At 34.5% G+C, this 14,430-nt stretch overlaps 2 protein-coding genes across 2 annotated transcripts in view; one reads left to right on the top strand and one right to left on the bottom strand.

Moving 5' to 3' along the window:
- Nucleotides 1–26: 26 nt before the first annotated feature.
- The window catches only part of SMC1 (Structural maintenance of chromosomes 1), a 55,557-nt gene continuing 41,153 nt past the window's right edge, over nucleotides 27–14,430 (bottom strand). Inside the window, exon 16 of the mRNA XM_023167046.2 lies at nucleotides 27–261. Coding sequence (XP_023022814.1) covers nucleotides 199–261 — 63 coding nt within the window. The 3' untranslated portion in view covers nucleotides 27–198. The remainder of the gene's footprint in view (nucleotides 262–14,430) is intronic.
- Nucleotides 7,786–14,253, top strand: LOC141480952 (uncharacterized). Its single transcript, XM_074171704.1, has 2 exons — nucleotides 7,786–8,133; nucleotides 8,259–14,253. Exons 1-2 carry the CDS (start codon nucleotides 7,786–7,788, stop codon nucleotides 8,292–8,294), a joined length of 384 nt encoding a protein of 127 aa, XP_074027805.1. The 3' UTR covers nucleotides 8,295–14,253.

Here is a 14,430-nt window from a genome sequence, read left to right on the forward strand (position 1 = left end):
TTAATTCACCCCGAACCTGGTCGATATGAAAAAATACAAAACATTTATTTAACATTAATGAAAAATTTACATTTGATTTCAAATACTCATACATAAAACTACAAAATATAGAATAACCTTTAAAGAAAAAAACAATATCCTTAGGAATATGTTTGAAAAACATTATTTTATACAAAACAAAGTTTTCTTTTTTCCTGGTTAAAATTGTTCATAGTTGGTCAAATCGAAAGTGAGTACTTGACTAATGAGGCAGTCAGCAGGCTGTAACAAAAAATTTCAATAAATTTTCATATTTTTACATATGTGCTATACAGGGTGATTCAAAAGTACTTTGACAAACTTCAGGAGGTGATTCCTCACAATATTCTAATATGAATTGTCCAAATAAATAAATGTCCGGAAACGCTTCGTTTCCAAGATACAGGATGTTGAAGTTTAATTTTCGTTTTTTTTTCAAATAACTTTTGAAATACTGAACTTAATTAAACGAAACTTGGTAATAGGAGGTTTTTGAGGTGTCGAATTCGAACCTGATGTTCTTATTGATCTTACTCGTAGGAGGCGCCACCTACACGTCTTTTTCTCTTTTAAAGATTCTAAATATTTGGACTTGAAAACTTCAAGTCGATTATTTGATAATCGATGCATATTGAAGTTATTACGAATATTTTGCTTTTTTCACGTTGACGTTTGTGAGTAGTTTTGGTAATTACATATTTTGTGACAGTTAGACGTTTTGTTGAAGTTTCCGTAAGTAGAAGTAGAAAACACTTATTTTGAAAAAATGGATTATTTAAACAATAATGCTCATTTAGCCAATATGCATTTTCTCCGGAAAAAGAGGGCTGGGAGTATTACATATAACTTTTCGAAATGGAATTACAACTTCATGGTCTGGACACAAATGATGAGCCTACTAAAGTGAAACGACGTATTTTGCTTTTGAGCAAGGTAGGACCTGAACATTTTAAAATTTTGGTTGATCATTTTAAGCCAGATGAAGTGACAACCAAATCTTTTAACAATATCGTGAAAGTACTAAACAAATATGGTAAGACAAAATATATTTTGTCTGAAAGAGTAGCATTTGCCCTTCGTTATCGAGGGACACTTAAACCATTACGCAGTTCATGAACATTCTCTGTGGACTGGCAAAAAATTGTGAATTTTCCAATAGTTTCAAGTTACATCTTCGAGATCAACTAGTTATTGGTATCAACAACATGGCCTGGCTAAAGGCCCTAAAAGAAATTGAAGCAACAGGACTTATTTTGGAACAGGCTTCGCTACAGTCGACATTCCTATATTTGGTCTCGATTGCTGTATTGCTTTCAACATACCTCTTCCACCAGAAGAGCTATGCTGAATTCAAGAAAGAAAAAACAAAAAAAATCCAACCACTCGAAAATCGGACAAAGAATTCATACATTATTTTGGATACAGAAATCAACCTTAATCACGTTTCAGAACATGAAGCTATATTTGAGGAATTTAGTGATTTATTTAATGGAAAAATTGGAGCAGTTCGTGAACACTTAGTTGAGATACACGTGAAAGAAAATGTTGTATCGAAAGCAGTTACACCAAGACCAGTTCTTATAGTCTTACAAGAACAGGTGAGGGCTGAACTGTATCGTTTAGTTGCAGAAGATGAGCTGGATATGAATGGGCAACACCCATAGTTTTGGCAATCAATTTGAATGAAAACATTCGTATTTATGGGGATTTTTCAGTAACGATAAATCCATATGCTTTGAATATATAATGTCAAAACTCAGCGGAGGCAGATATTTTTTCAAAATCGATCTGAAGGATGCATATCTTCAGCTGCATATCTTTCTGATTCAAGGAAATATTCAGTTACATCAACAATCCGAGGTTATTATCGCAAAACTTAAAGGACCAACTTCAAGCAGATATTGAAGAAACATTGTGCTATTTGAATATTTTAATAATTGCACCCAATAAGGATTTACATATGGTACGACTAAAACAAGTTTTAGAAAGTTGGAACACAATAATCGAAGTGTAGATGGTTATAAAGCTGTGTAACAGTTTTGGGTCACAAAATTGATGCAGAAGGATAACATTCTACATCAGAATGCATTGAAGCTATAAATGATATGCCAAGTCCTACAAATAGGTAAAAGTGGGGTAAATTCAACCACGGGGCACATTCAACAAGTTGCCATAATTCACTTACGTTTCAAACTTTCTGCTCGTGAATAATACTGCGAATTTGTTTCAACCCACCGATACTTCATGTGTACTTTAGTTGCTCTGTGGAAGTTGCTGGTTAAGATAAAAAATAAAGTGCAATATTTGTGATATTAAGGTAAATTTTTACATTTTTTTAAAATTTTATAATAACACTCACATATTTAATAAACTATAAATACCAAATTTGTCATTAGCTCTCCATATTGTACCGAATTAATATTGCAAGGCTGTTCTAACCTCAAATTGAAACGTTTGGAAGTAAATAATGACGAATCCCAACAAATACAGGGGAGGAACTTTCAACCAGCTATAGCTGGTTGGATACATAGGGCATATTCAACCGGTGGTTGAATGTGCCCTGATCCATTCTGATCAGTGTGTATATTCTACATTTCAGATGGTACGTGTTCACAAAAAGAAGACAAATAGATAATATAAGTGAGAATCATATGGAATGTGCTTTAAACCAGATTATCAGAAAACACATGTCTCAAAGACAAGCTGCCATACGATTTAATGTGAAACGTGGAACACTGTATTCAAGAATTGAAATAAAAATATACGCCACTAGAATTAATATTACTGGAGATCGAAACACGTGTCGAGGTGTTGAAAATAACGATTTAGTGTTGGGAAAAAACTCCAGTAATATCCATTACTACACCAAAGGTTCCAAACAGTGCATCATAAGCCACTAGAATTATCAAATCCAATCAAAATATGCTTTGTTACCCAAGATCTGAACATCTAATTGGCAAAGTCAAGTAAATTAAAACGTGTATATGGAACGTTGAATTAACAAATATAAGCTTTAAAATAATGATTAGAGACAATAGCAGAGCCCAGCTGAATAGATACAAATATAAGTACATGAATATACATATACATGAATTGTTGTGGAATTGGCCGCGGTGGTAGTGCGCCCGACTTACGATCGGAAGGTCGTGGGTTCGATTCCCGCGTCGACCAGATATTTTTCTCGAAATAATTTATCTGGTTGAAGCTGGGATGATTCTGCAACCGTGTTAGGAATCACAAGTTTCTCAACTTCTGAGAGTTGTCGTTCGTATGGGGGCGACGGCTGATTAACGGAAAAACAGATTTTAAACAGATATGAATATTGAGTAAATGTAAATATATAATGCTAAGTAATGAACATTGATAGCCATTTCGTGTTGATTTCAATAACTTGTTTACACAAAGCTACATGCCAATTACTCGATAGAGCCTTAGTAGAATTCGTCCACACTATAATACGGCCTCCCAACAAGGAATTCTTTTACTTTCTTTCTGAATTACTTTTCATTATATATTCGCCTTAAATTAATGGGAAGGTGATTAAATAACTTATTGCTATTGAAAATAATAGAATTTTGTGTAAGGGCTAGAGTAGGTGTTGGAGGGAAATGAAGTAAGACTGGCGTGTACTATAAGTTGAGGTGGTATTAAATTGATTTTTATATTTTTTGTGGATAAGACACACTGTTTCCAAAATAAAAAGACATACTGAGGTCAGAATTTTTTGCTTCACAAAAAATGGGCGGCATGAATACCTGTAGCAAGCCTGGCATAAATATCTGATGGATCTTTTTTGTAGAGAGAATACAATATTGAAACGAAATTGTGCATAATTTCCCCAGAAACAAATTCCATAACATAAATAGGACTCAATTTGTGCAAAATAAAGTGATCTTGTAATAGTAGTATCTAACTCTCTTGCAACAACTCTCACTGCATGATATCATACTGCTAGTCTTTTACATAAAAAGTCGACATGGAAATAAAATTTTCGATTTTAATTTGCTCTAAAAATTTGTTTTCCTCCAAATTTTCAATTTTCATATTTTCCTAGAGTACTTTTCCTATGCTACATCTAAACGTGACATTTGTTTTGTCAATGTTGAATGATAAAAGATTAGAATCACACCAGTCTTTCAACCTTCTTATGGCAATATGATTTGATCAAGTAAATTTGAGGCGGTATTACTATGCCAGAGGATAGTGGTGTCATCAGCGAAACTTGTGAATTTACCAGTCATGTCCACATGGACTAAGTCATTGACATAAGTAAAAAACAACACCAATCCCAAAACAGAACATTGTGGGACCCCACCGCCAATAAAACGTTCCTCTGATGAAATTCCATCTCATAGAACATTCTGTCGCCGATAAGAAAGGTACGCCTCAAATAAAAGTAATGCAGATCCTCTGAATCCGTAAACTTCTAGCTTGCGAAGAAGTAGCATGTGGTCTACATAATCGAAGGCCTTGGTTAGGTCACAAAACGTGGCCGTCGAAGATTCTCTTTCATTAAGATTGGTGTACAGGTTTTCCAGGAGCTAAAATATAGCGTCTTGTGTTCATTTTGAAGACAAAGCCAAACTGAATAATTTTATTATATTGTTTTTCTTGAGGAAGGATATCACTCGTTTTTTTACAAGTTTTTCTTTAACTTCAGACAAGACGGGTAGCAAAGGAATTAGCCTAAATTAGCTGGGTTGTCAAGATCGCCTCCTTTATGTAAAGGAATGATTGTGGCAATTTTTAGACACGGTAGGAACATACCTTTGGAGAATGAGAACTTTATTGCCTCCGCCAACGCACTCAAAGCCCTGTCGGAAAGAGTTATCAAACATTTTTTTCTTCTTCAAGTATAACATAGGGTCATTTTTTACAATGATTTGATGTTATACTTAAAGTACCTTGCAGTACCTTCTACTTTCTTCTTCACACCTACGGATACATATGCAATAAAAGAAATGTTTGGTGAAATCAAAGTTATCTAAATTCAATTAATATTATCTAAAATATATTAATATGATGATTCTGGTAATGAAAGCATAGAAGATCATTCAAATGTATATTCAAGCAAATATACCGAATGACAAGTTTTTTTATAACGAACAGAAAGCACAATTAGTTAATTACATCAAAAGTGTTCAAATATGAACTACGGTTTAACATATTTGCAAATTCAAACATTGGCATTTGAGTACGCCAGTTCCTCACCAAATTGTAAATATTGGGTAAGAGCATTCATGTGAAGAAATAAAAACCAGATCTCATTGAGAAAGCCTGAAAATACTAGCTTGACAAGTTGTAAAACAATATTTGCTAAGTTTTTTAAAAAACTACACTGCTGTTATTAAAAAACACAATTTCAAACCAGAGCAAATTTTTAATTTAGAGGAGACAGGGGTAACGACTGTGATGAAGCCTATAAAAGTGGTTACCACTAATGGTGAAAAACAAGTCAGTCTAACAGCTTCTGACAGAGGGGAATTGATAACTTTTGTTTGCATCGTAGTGGTTGGATGACTTCCGATCTATTTCCTAAAGTTCTGGAGCATATTCAAAGACAAACAAACTGCTCAACTGAAAGTTACAATCTCATTATGTTAGATAATCATGAATCCCATATCTCAATTGAATCCATTAATTTCTGTCGATAACAAGGCGGTCATGTTATCCTCAGTTGACCTAGATTGTCTATCAAGTAGTAATGGGATTATTCGAATTAAAAATAATCGGTCCATCAATTATTGCAATCACTCGAGATGTCAAATGGAAACATTTAAATGATTCAGATCATTGGAATGTTGTATGTATCGAATCAAATTAGTAGTGTGCCGGCCTATATACCGACACTTCTTTGTAGGATGTGGTGAAATACAGGTTTGGGCTGAGAATGTTCAGAAATTTGTTGACTTTGAATAATTAAAATTACAAACTTTATTGAAATTTAATGGTGGCTTGTTAAAATATGTTGAAAACATAAACAAAAAATGAAAGTCCTCACAAAAATGAAAATAAATTATATGTTAGTTTAAATTTGTAGTGTTACTAAAAAACCTGAGAACTCTCTTGCAAATTCGACACTGAACTTGACCATCTTCTATTTTGTCGAAATGTTCCCAAACAATAGATTTCTTAGCTCCAGGCCGCATTATTCAATATCAAAACAGTACCTAATAATAACGGAATATAGGTATCAACTACACAATAAGTAAGAGTAGAAAAAAATAGTGGAATGTGTGAATAATAACAGAAATTTCGTTGCAACGGCTTCGAATCCTCCAAACTGAAAAATTATTACCACTGTTTCAATTTCAATGTTCTCTGTTTGTATTCTTAGTGCGACAAATTCAAAAAATCCTAATTCATAAAAAAATCCAGTTCATTCCGAATTTCTTCATGTAGCTGATTCACGATTCCCGCCTTCAAACGAATAGCAACTTCAAAGCGAATTAATGTGGACGTTTCACATGGCACATGACCTCAAGAGCATCGAGTGATTGCGTGTTTATTGCTCGCATCGCTGGATCTCGAATTAAAGCGGTGAGTGACGAGTGACGTAGTATCCGAATGATATTCGGATACTATTTGAATGATATTTCGATTTTTGGGATCACTCGAGTACTCATCATTCGATTCTCAGAATCATTCGATTATGTCAATCACTACTATCAAGCTGCTATCACACAAAAGAACATTACCAAAGGGTTTGAAAATCCAGGACATTGGTCAGTAAATACTTCAGCATTCAAAGAAGAAGATTTTCAAGCAAGTTATGAGAATTTATATAAGAATGATGGCCAATTAGTTGATGATTCCGCTGTTAGTAATAATGAAATTATAGATGACCAGTCTGTTGACGATGAAAGAACAGATCAATCTTTAAATAATGCTGAGTTACCATCAAATTCTAGTGCTCCAATGAAATCTGTAAGTTTATGGAATATCATTACTTCCAACCAAGGTAAATTTTATTATAACTTCAAAAATATTATGTTTTGAATTATTATTTTACTTGAACAGATTGAACAGGAAAAGGAGAATCGTAGAGAAAAAAAAAGGAAGATATAAAAAAACGAAGGGAAATGAGAAGTTTCTTCTGAACAAAATAAGAAGGGCAAAACTGCAAGTAAAAATAATCGACGACCAAGCACAATCAGTACTGAAACAGATCAGTAGTCGGTCGCACATAGCGGTAAAATAACTTAAAACCTGGCCATAAATGAAATTTGTCAACTTCAATTGTCACAGGCAATAATGGACATTCAGATAGATAGATAAATGGGTCATCCTTTGTGACCATCATTACCTGTGTATGTCCATTATTTGTGACGTGAGAGCAGTTGAAATCTAGCGTTTGTTCACCAAGCATCTGTTTGTTTTAAATAACCCCTGAATATCATTTGTTTGCTTATTAAATAATTTATAATTTGTGATATATTGGTTGGATGTTGTTGGTCAAGGTATGCACTACATTTTAAGATACATAAGTTTTATTTAATAGGCTTTATTTTCGAATATAGAGTGTAAAATCATTTGTATAAAAATAAAACTTGTATTTTTCGTCATTCTTCAGCAATCGTAGACATTTTGAATATGTGCAACTAATTGCAACAAAATAATAATTACTTTTATGACACTTCAAAGTTTCTAGAATAAGTTTATGAAGCAAAATCATTCACAAGTATTCACATTTCATAGAATTTTTCTGTTAGAGTTTTAAGTGATATTTTATCAATTGTTACAGATTGTGGACCTTCTGTTACATATATGATAAGAAAAAACTACACGAGCTTATTAGAGCAGGTCCACAGCGATTGTTTGACAGAAAGCTACAGGATTTGGATGAAAAATAGGTTGAAACAACCAAGTGCCCCCCCGGAAAAAAGTGATGAACTTCAAAAAGTAGTTAAGACTTTTAAAGTGGTATATAAACGTAAATGGATTGCTTGTAATAGTACAGAAAGTCGTTTCTCAGAAAAAGACCACGAATGGCTTAATGGTGAGACTTTACTACATGGTAAAGTCTACAAGAGTCGCGTAACGAACAAAAATGTAAAGAAACAAATTCAAAAAGATTTTAAAGACAAGTTGGGATTACTCGTGGATATTCCTAAGGTTGGGTATGGTTGGGTATCTTCATTATTGATTTGTCTTTTTTTTATATTAAGAATATCACAATATGTCAATTTCTATCCATAATATTTTAAAAAAGTGATAATTTATTTTTGACCACGTTTTAGGTGCTTTTACCGTTCTGTGCGTCGTTCATTACGTAGAAATTGAAATAGAAATCATCAACCTCATTATGCCATAAGGTACCAAGTGATAAGTTTTATTATCCAGCTGTGGAAGATACATCAATTGTTAATCGCTGCGATACAGTGTTGAAGCTGACAGCACCTAGAGCAGCCAAAATGGTCAGAACATTATCATTACTTTCATTCAAAATAGATTTTTCCACTTAACATGTGAATTTGATAAGTATAAATGTGACTTACATAGTATATAAACTGAGTAAATATCTGTAAAACTACCACAAGAATCATTTATTGATTTACATACCATCGGTTGAAAGTATCATACCATAGGGGCAGATTCAACCGTTTGGTAATGTTAATAATTCAAAATGATTTTTTTTTTTTTTTTAATTATAACAACAGCGTACAGTTCAATATAGTTAAGATATTATAAATATAAAATATGTTGTTATTCTCCCTAATCAGCAAGAATGCTGGTCTCGGGATTCACAAACATTCAACATGACAAGTGAAACATAAAAACTAGTAGACCACTACTAAGCTCATAGTATCAAAATATCAGACATGTGCCTCGAGGCTCACATGTTCTTTTAAACTATTGATGAATGAACTATAGCCCGGCAACTCACGTATATGGACAGGTAATTCATTGAAGACTTTTATAGCCTGTGTAAAAGGATTGTATAATCCTTTATTCGTTCTTACCATGCTAAGGTGTAAGTCATTTCTACCCCTTGTATTATACTCATAAAACTGGTTGTTGACTAGTAGATCGTTTTGTTTTTTATTTTATATATGTTCTTGCATTGCTCAAGTTGAAGTAGATATTTAATTGAGTGTAGTTCAGTCTGTGAGAATAAATCATTTGTGTGGGTTCGAAATGGAATTTGAAATAGAATATTTATTGATTTATTTTGTAGCGTTTGAATTTTTTTGAAATCAGTAATGCCCCATATGATTAACAGATACCTAAGATTCGTCAATATATATGCATTGTAAACCAAGTATCTATTATTGAAACTCAAGTAACTGGAACACCTATATAGAGCTCCTAACATTGGTACAATTTTATCATTAATATGTTCTATGTGTCCTAACCAGTTTAACTTATCATCTATTATGAGTCCCAAATACTTGGTTTTTGCAACATTCATTAAGGGTAAGTTATTTATTCTTAATTCAATATTTCCACAAATTGAATTTTTTTGTTTAAATAGTACAGTGTACACTGTACAGTGTATAGAAAAGGGGCCCCAAAACGGAACCCTGTGGTACGCCACAATCTTTTTTTTTTATATACTCACTCATGCTCTCACCAACAGCGACAAACTGGGATCTTTCCTTTAAAAATGTCATTGATATTTAAGGGCTTATGATCAGATAGAGCATAGTTGTATATTGAGACATCACACTTAATATTTTTATTAACCAGGACATGATCCAGTAGAGAATTCGTTTTGCTTGTTTGTCGAGTCGCATTATTCTGGTCAACTATGTTACATACTCTAAAACCACTTGTAGTTACCACATCAATGTATTCTTTTGTTTCCTCTGAATCTGCATTGAGAAGATTGACATTCATATCTCCCAGTAAAATAGTTTTATTCTTTTTGTTACATAATATATTCTGAAATATATAGATAAATTCCCTAAACTGATATTTCGGTGGTCTATACATACCATATATTTGCAGATTTAAAGATTTTAAGAAAACTGCCATTAAATTATATTGATCAGAACCATCAACTTTTTCTATCACACTGAAATCAATATGTTCACAAATATATACTGAAACACCTCCAGCTCCTCCTCTGCAGGAATGAACAGCCACAAATCCATCTAGATAAAAAAATTGAACTTCATTCTCAGACAGCCATGTCTCCGTCAATACCAAGATATCACAGCCATTTTTTTTATAAAACAATGTAGTTCGTCCAAGTTATTACGCAAACTTTGCATATTAGCATAACAAATGTGAAGTTTGTTTGCCAGCCTAAGAACCAGTTTTTCAAGTCATCTTCGTCATTAATCAGGTTAACTTTGCTACCTTCGTCCTTCTTCAGGAAAATGTTTCCATCCTTGACCCAGATAAACCTGAAATTGTGTTCCTTTCTGAAATTCCTAGCCTTTTTATATAGCTCCTGTTTTCTCTTTGTAAGGTGATGGTCAACGCATATAGGTTCAATCGATGGGTTATCGAAACCGAGATCTTTGGTAGTAATTCTCTTTTTTCTGGTAACTTGCCAAAACTTCTCCTTACTTTGTGGATTTTCAAAACAGACTTTTATTGGTGCTGGATATTTGGATCCTTTCCCAAGCCTATATACTCTAAGATTTTTATTTTCCGTCTGTATACTACCCATTTTTTTCACGATCTCCATTAGGTTTTCTACACTTTCTGATTCCGGAATTTCCTTAATAATAATGTTGTTATTTAGTTCCTTCTGTTCCCTGACATCAATTTCATGGTTTAGTTGTTTTTTCAGGTCTCTTATTTCGTTTTGTAGTGCTTTATTGACATCGATTTGTTCTTTGTATTTGATCATTAAATCAGAGTAGTTTTTATCCATTTCAAACAATTTATTCTTCATTTCATTTACAGCTATCATTACATCGTTAAGGGTACATTGTCTACCTGAATTTTCATCCAGTTCGTCTTCATTATCCAGTTTTTTTCCTTTGTTGTGATTATCAGTCGACATAACCTCCAAATTACCAGATTATTTGCACATCCATCTTTTACCATTTTCGCTTTTGAGTTCCGTGTTATAGTAATTAAGTTGCTGCGCCGACATTTGTATACACTTCGAATGATGCCATTTTGAACACTTTGTGCACAAAATAGATGAACTATTGCATTTAGCACTACAGATGCCACAGTTCACGTCCTCACTCGACGCCATCTTTAATAATCTTATTATTCATATTTCATTACGCTACAGCTGATTTCATGGTTGAACCTGCCCCACTTTCCCCTATACGTGAGTTCAGATCTTTTTTGGAATCGATAACTTATTATGGACGTTTTATAACAGATTTACATGTTATTTGCGTTCCATTATACAGAAACCCTGAAAAACAACTCAACATTCAAGTGGACAGTTGATGATGAAAAATGATTCCATGAATTAAAGAACATCCTTAGTTCATCAGATACTCTGGTACGTTTCAATCATGAATTGCCAGTAGTAGTTACAAGTAATGCGAGTTCAAAGGGTATTGGGTCAGTCTTATTCCACGACTTCCCTAACAAACAACTCAAACCAATTGCTTATGCTCCACACATTTTGAGTGATGCAGAAACCCAATATTCCACTACAGATAAAGTAGGAATCGTGTTTGCAGATACAAAATTCCACCTTTATCTATATGGAAGACATTTTACACTATTAACAGACCACAAGCCTCTAGAAAGAATATTTAGTAAATACCATGAAACACCAAAGATTGCTAGTAATAGACTTCTCAGATAAGCCATGACATTGAATAGCTTTGATTTTGACATAACGTACCAGCCAGGTAAAGAAAATGCACCTGCAGGCGCATTATCACGTCCTGATACAAAAGCATCACCTTTGGAAGAAGCTGGACTACCTAAAAGAAGTCAATTTCTGCATCTTAGACTACACCACCCTTCATCACAAAGAAAGTTTTACAGTCAAAAATATCGAGTGATGTTATTCTCATCAGAGTTATAAGATACATACAATCCCGTTGGCCTGATAAAAGACAACTACCTAACGAAATTCTTCCGTAATTCGAAAAACGTGAGGAACTTTTGTTTGAAGAAAATATTCTTCTTAAGAAAGGAAGAATATGTATTCCAGAAGTACTTCGACGTGAGGTATTGATGATGCTTTATGATGGACACCCTGGTATAACTGCCATGCAGTCCAGTGCATGTTTACATGTGTACAGGCCGAACGTGGACAATGACATCGTAATTTTCGTTAAAACATGTACTCCTTGTCAAGAATCTAAACAAAATGATCAAAAACTTCCATTTTATCCATGGAGTGCTCCTTCAGAACCATGGTCGCGTGTGCATATAGACTTTGCCGGACCTTTCAAAGAAAAAATGTGGCTAATCATAGTAGATGCTTATACACGCTGGCTAGAGATTTTTCCGATATTATCAACAATAAACGAGTTTCGTGAAGAGTTTTCGAGATTAGGTTATCTGAAAATAATTGTCAGATAATGGTCTTCAGTTAACTGCTGAAGAGTTCGGATTATTTTGCAAGAGAAACGGACTTGCAGAAAGAGCAGTGAAGACTTTTGAAGATCGCATGTCAGCTAGTGGACAAGAGAAGAATCAATATGAACGTTTACGAAGTTTCTTGATGACTTATCGTAATACTATAAAACGTTCAACAAGCAGGGCTCCGAACGAATTGATGTTTGGATGAAATTTATGCATTCTGTGCGAGCAATTGAAACCTGACTTATTACAAAACATTGATAAAGCTACACTTGATCAGAAACGAAATCATAATCGTGGTTCAAAGGACTCGATATTTAATCCTAATCAGACAGTTTGGATGAATAATCCACTTGGTAAAGGATCCACACCAGGAACAGTATTGGATCAAACTGGACCTTATTCATATATTATTGAGGTGAATGGAACGACAAAAAGAAAGCATGGAGACCAGTTAAGACCTCGTTTAAATCAACCTAACCAAGTGAAACAAAAACAGGAACATGCTAAGAATTCTGAGAAACCTTTCATACACATTCATTCTTTGTTTTGTTTTTGGTAGGGATAAATTCCTTCAGTTGTTATTCATATTAATATAGTATTTTGTGATGCAAGTCATTATTCTTATGTAACAGCCATTTTTTTTAGATCTGAATATAGTGTACAGTTGGTTGAAGCCAAATCTCGAGTTTCTTCTATTTATTCAATTGACATACCTCGCCTAGAATTATTGGCAACCATCCCGTGGGTTGGGTTATCTATCGGGCAAGTCCCCAGGTGGCAGATAGGGGAACGGCCAGGGGACTGGGGGCCCTGTCCGGGAAGCCAATATGTTTACGGACGGGATCGCCGGACTCCTGGTCAGTGGCAGAAATAAGTATGGTGAGGGGAACTGAAACTCCCCAAAAGCCTTTGCGAAACATGCCACCGTGGACCAGCCTACCCAAGCTAAGGTGTAAGGAATCGTTCCGACAGCTGAATGGCCGCAGGGTTACGAACGATCCCCTTGGGGAACCGGAAGAAACCTTGAACACCTCCATTAGGGGAACCCCAGAAAGGTTGAAAAAGCCGCGCAACGACAGTAATGTTGCTGGACCTTCCAAAACCTTCGAGGAGGCCGCCGTGAGATACCTCAAGGTTGCCAAAGAGAGCGTGTGTTCGGCGAGTCTTGGCCTACACCTGCTGATATAAAGAAGATGTTTCCTAGTGACCTGTCCACCTTCCTGGAAAGGACAGGATGGACGATGACCTATGAGGACAACTCCTCAGAAGGATGTACAATGGGTCACATGTGGCCTAAGTGCTGTGGGTATACACTCACCCTCCCTGCTATATACATACATACATACATACATTGGCAGCCATGATTGGAACAAGATTATGGAAGACACCAACTGAAAATAGTCATCGGGTGTATCAGTTTTTTGGTGGACTGATTCGATAACTATTTCAGCATGGATTCAAAAACAAGATCATTGGAAACCTTTTATATGGAATCGGGTAGAAGAAATACGAAAACTTGCCAAAAAGGAAGCATGGTTTCATCTTTCAGGTGACTCTAATCCAGCCGATCTTCCTTTCAGAGGATGTTTTCCAAAACATTCAATTGAATCAAAACGGTGGAAGGGTCCTACATGGCTTGAAAAATCTTCTGATGATTGGCCCACACAAAATTATATTGTCGAAGAAGATATGGTCAATAGAGAGAAAAGAAGATGTATTACTTCTTCAATATCATATTCTCGACAAGATTATTCTTGGTACCATGAATGATTTTGTGGATTCGAAAAAATTATTAGAATTTTATGTTGAATACAAAGATTTATTTTCAACTGCTCACATAAAAATGGGAAGAATGAAAGTCAACTGATGTTGCAAGAATTGATTTCTTCCGAAAATTGACTTATAAAATTGTTCGCGTTTTTCTCCTGAGAATAGCCACAGGTACTTCAT

This window comes from Leptinotarsa decemlineata, unplaced genomic scaffold (genome assembly GCF_025532065.1).
Source record: "Leptinotarsa decemlineata unplaced genomic scaffold, Ldec_3_MD MMD2_tig00000035_RagTag_RagTag, whole genome shotgun sequence".
Classification (NCBI taxonomy): domain Eukaryota; kingdom Metazoa; phylum Arthropoda; class Insecta; order Coleoptera; family Chrysomelidae; genus Leptinotarsa; species Leptinotarsa decemlineata.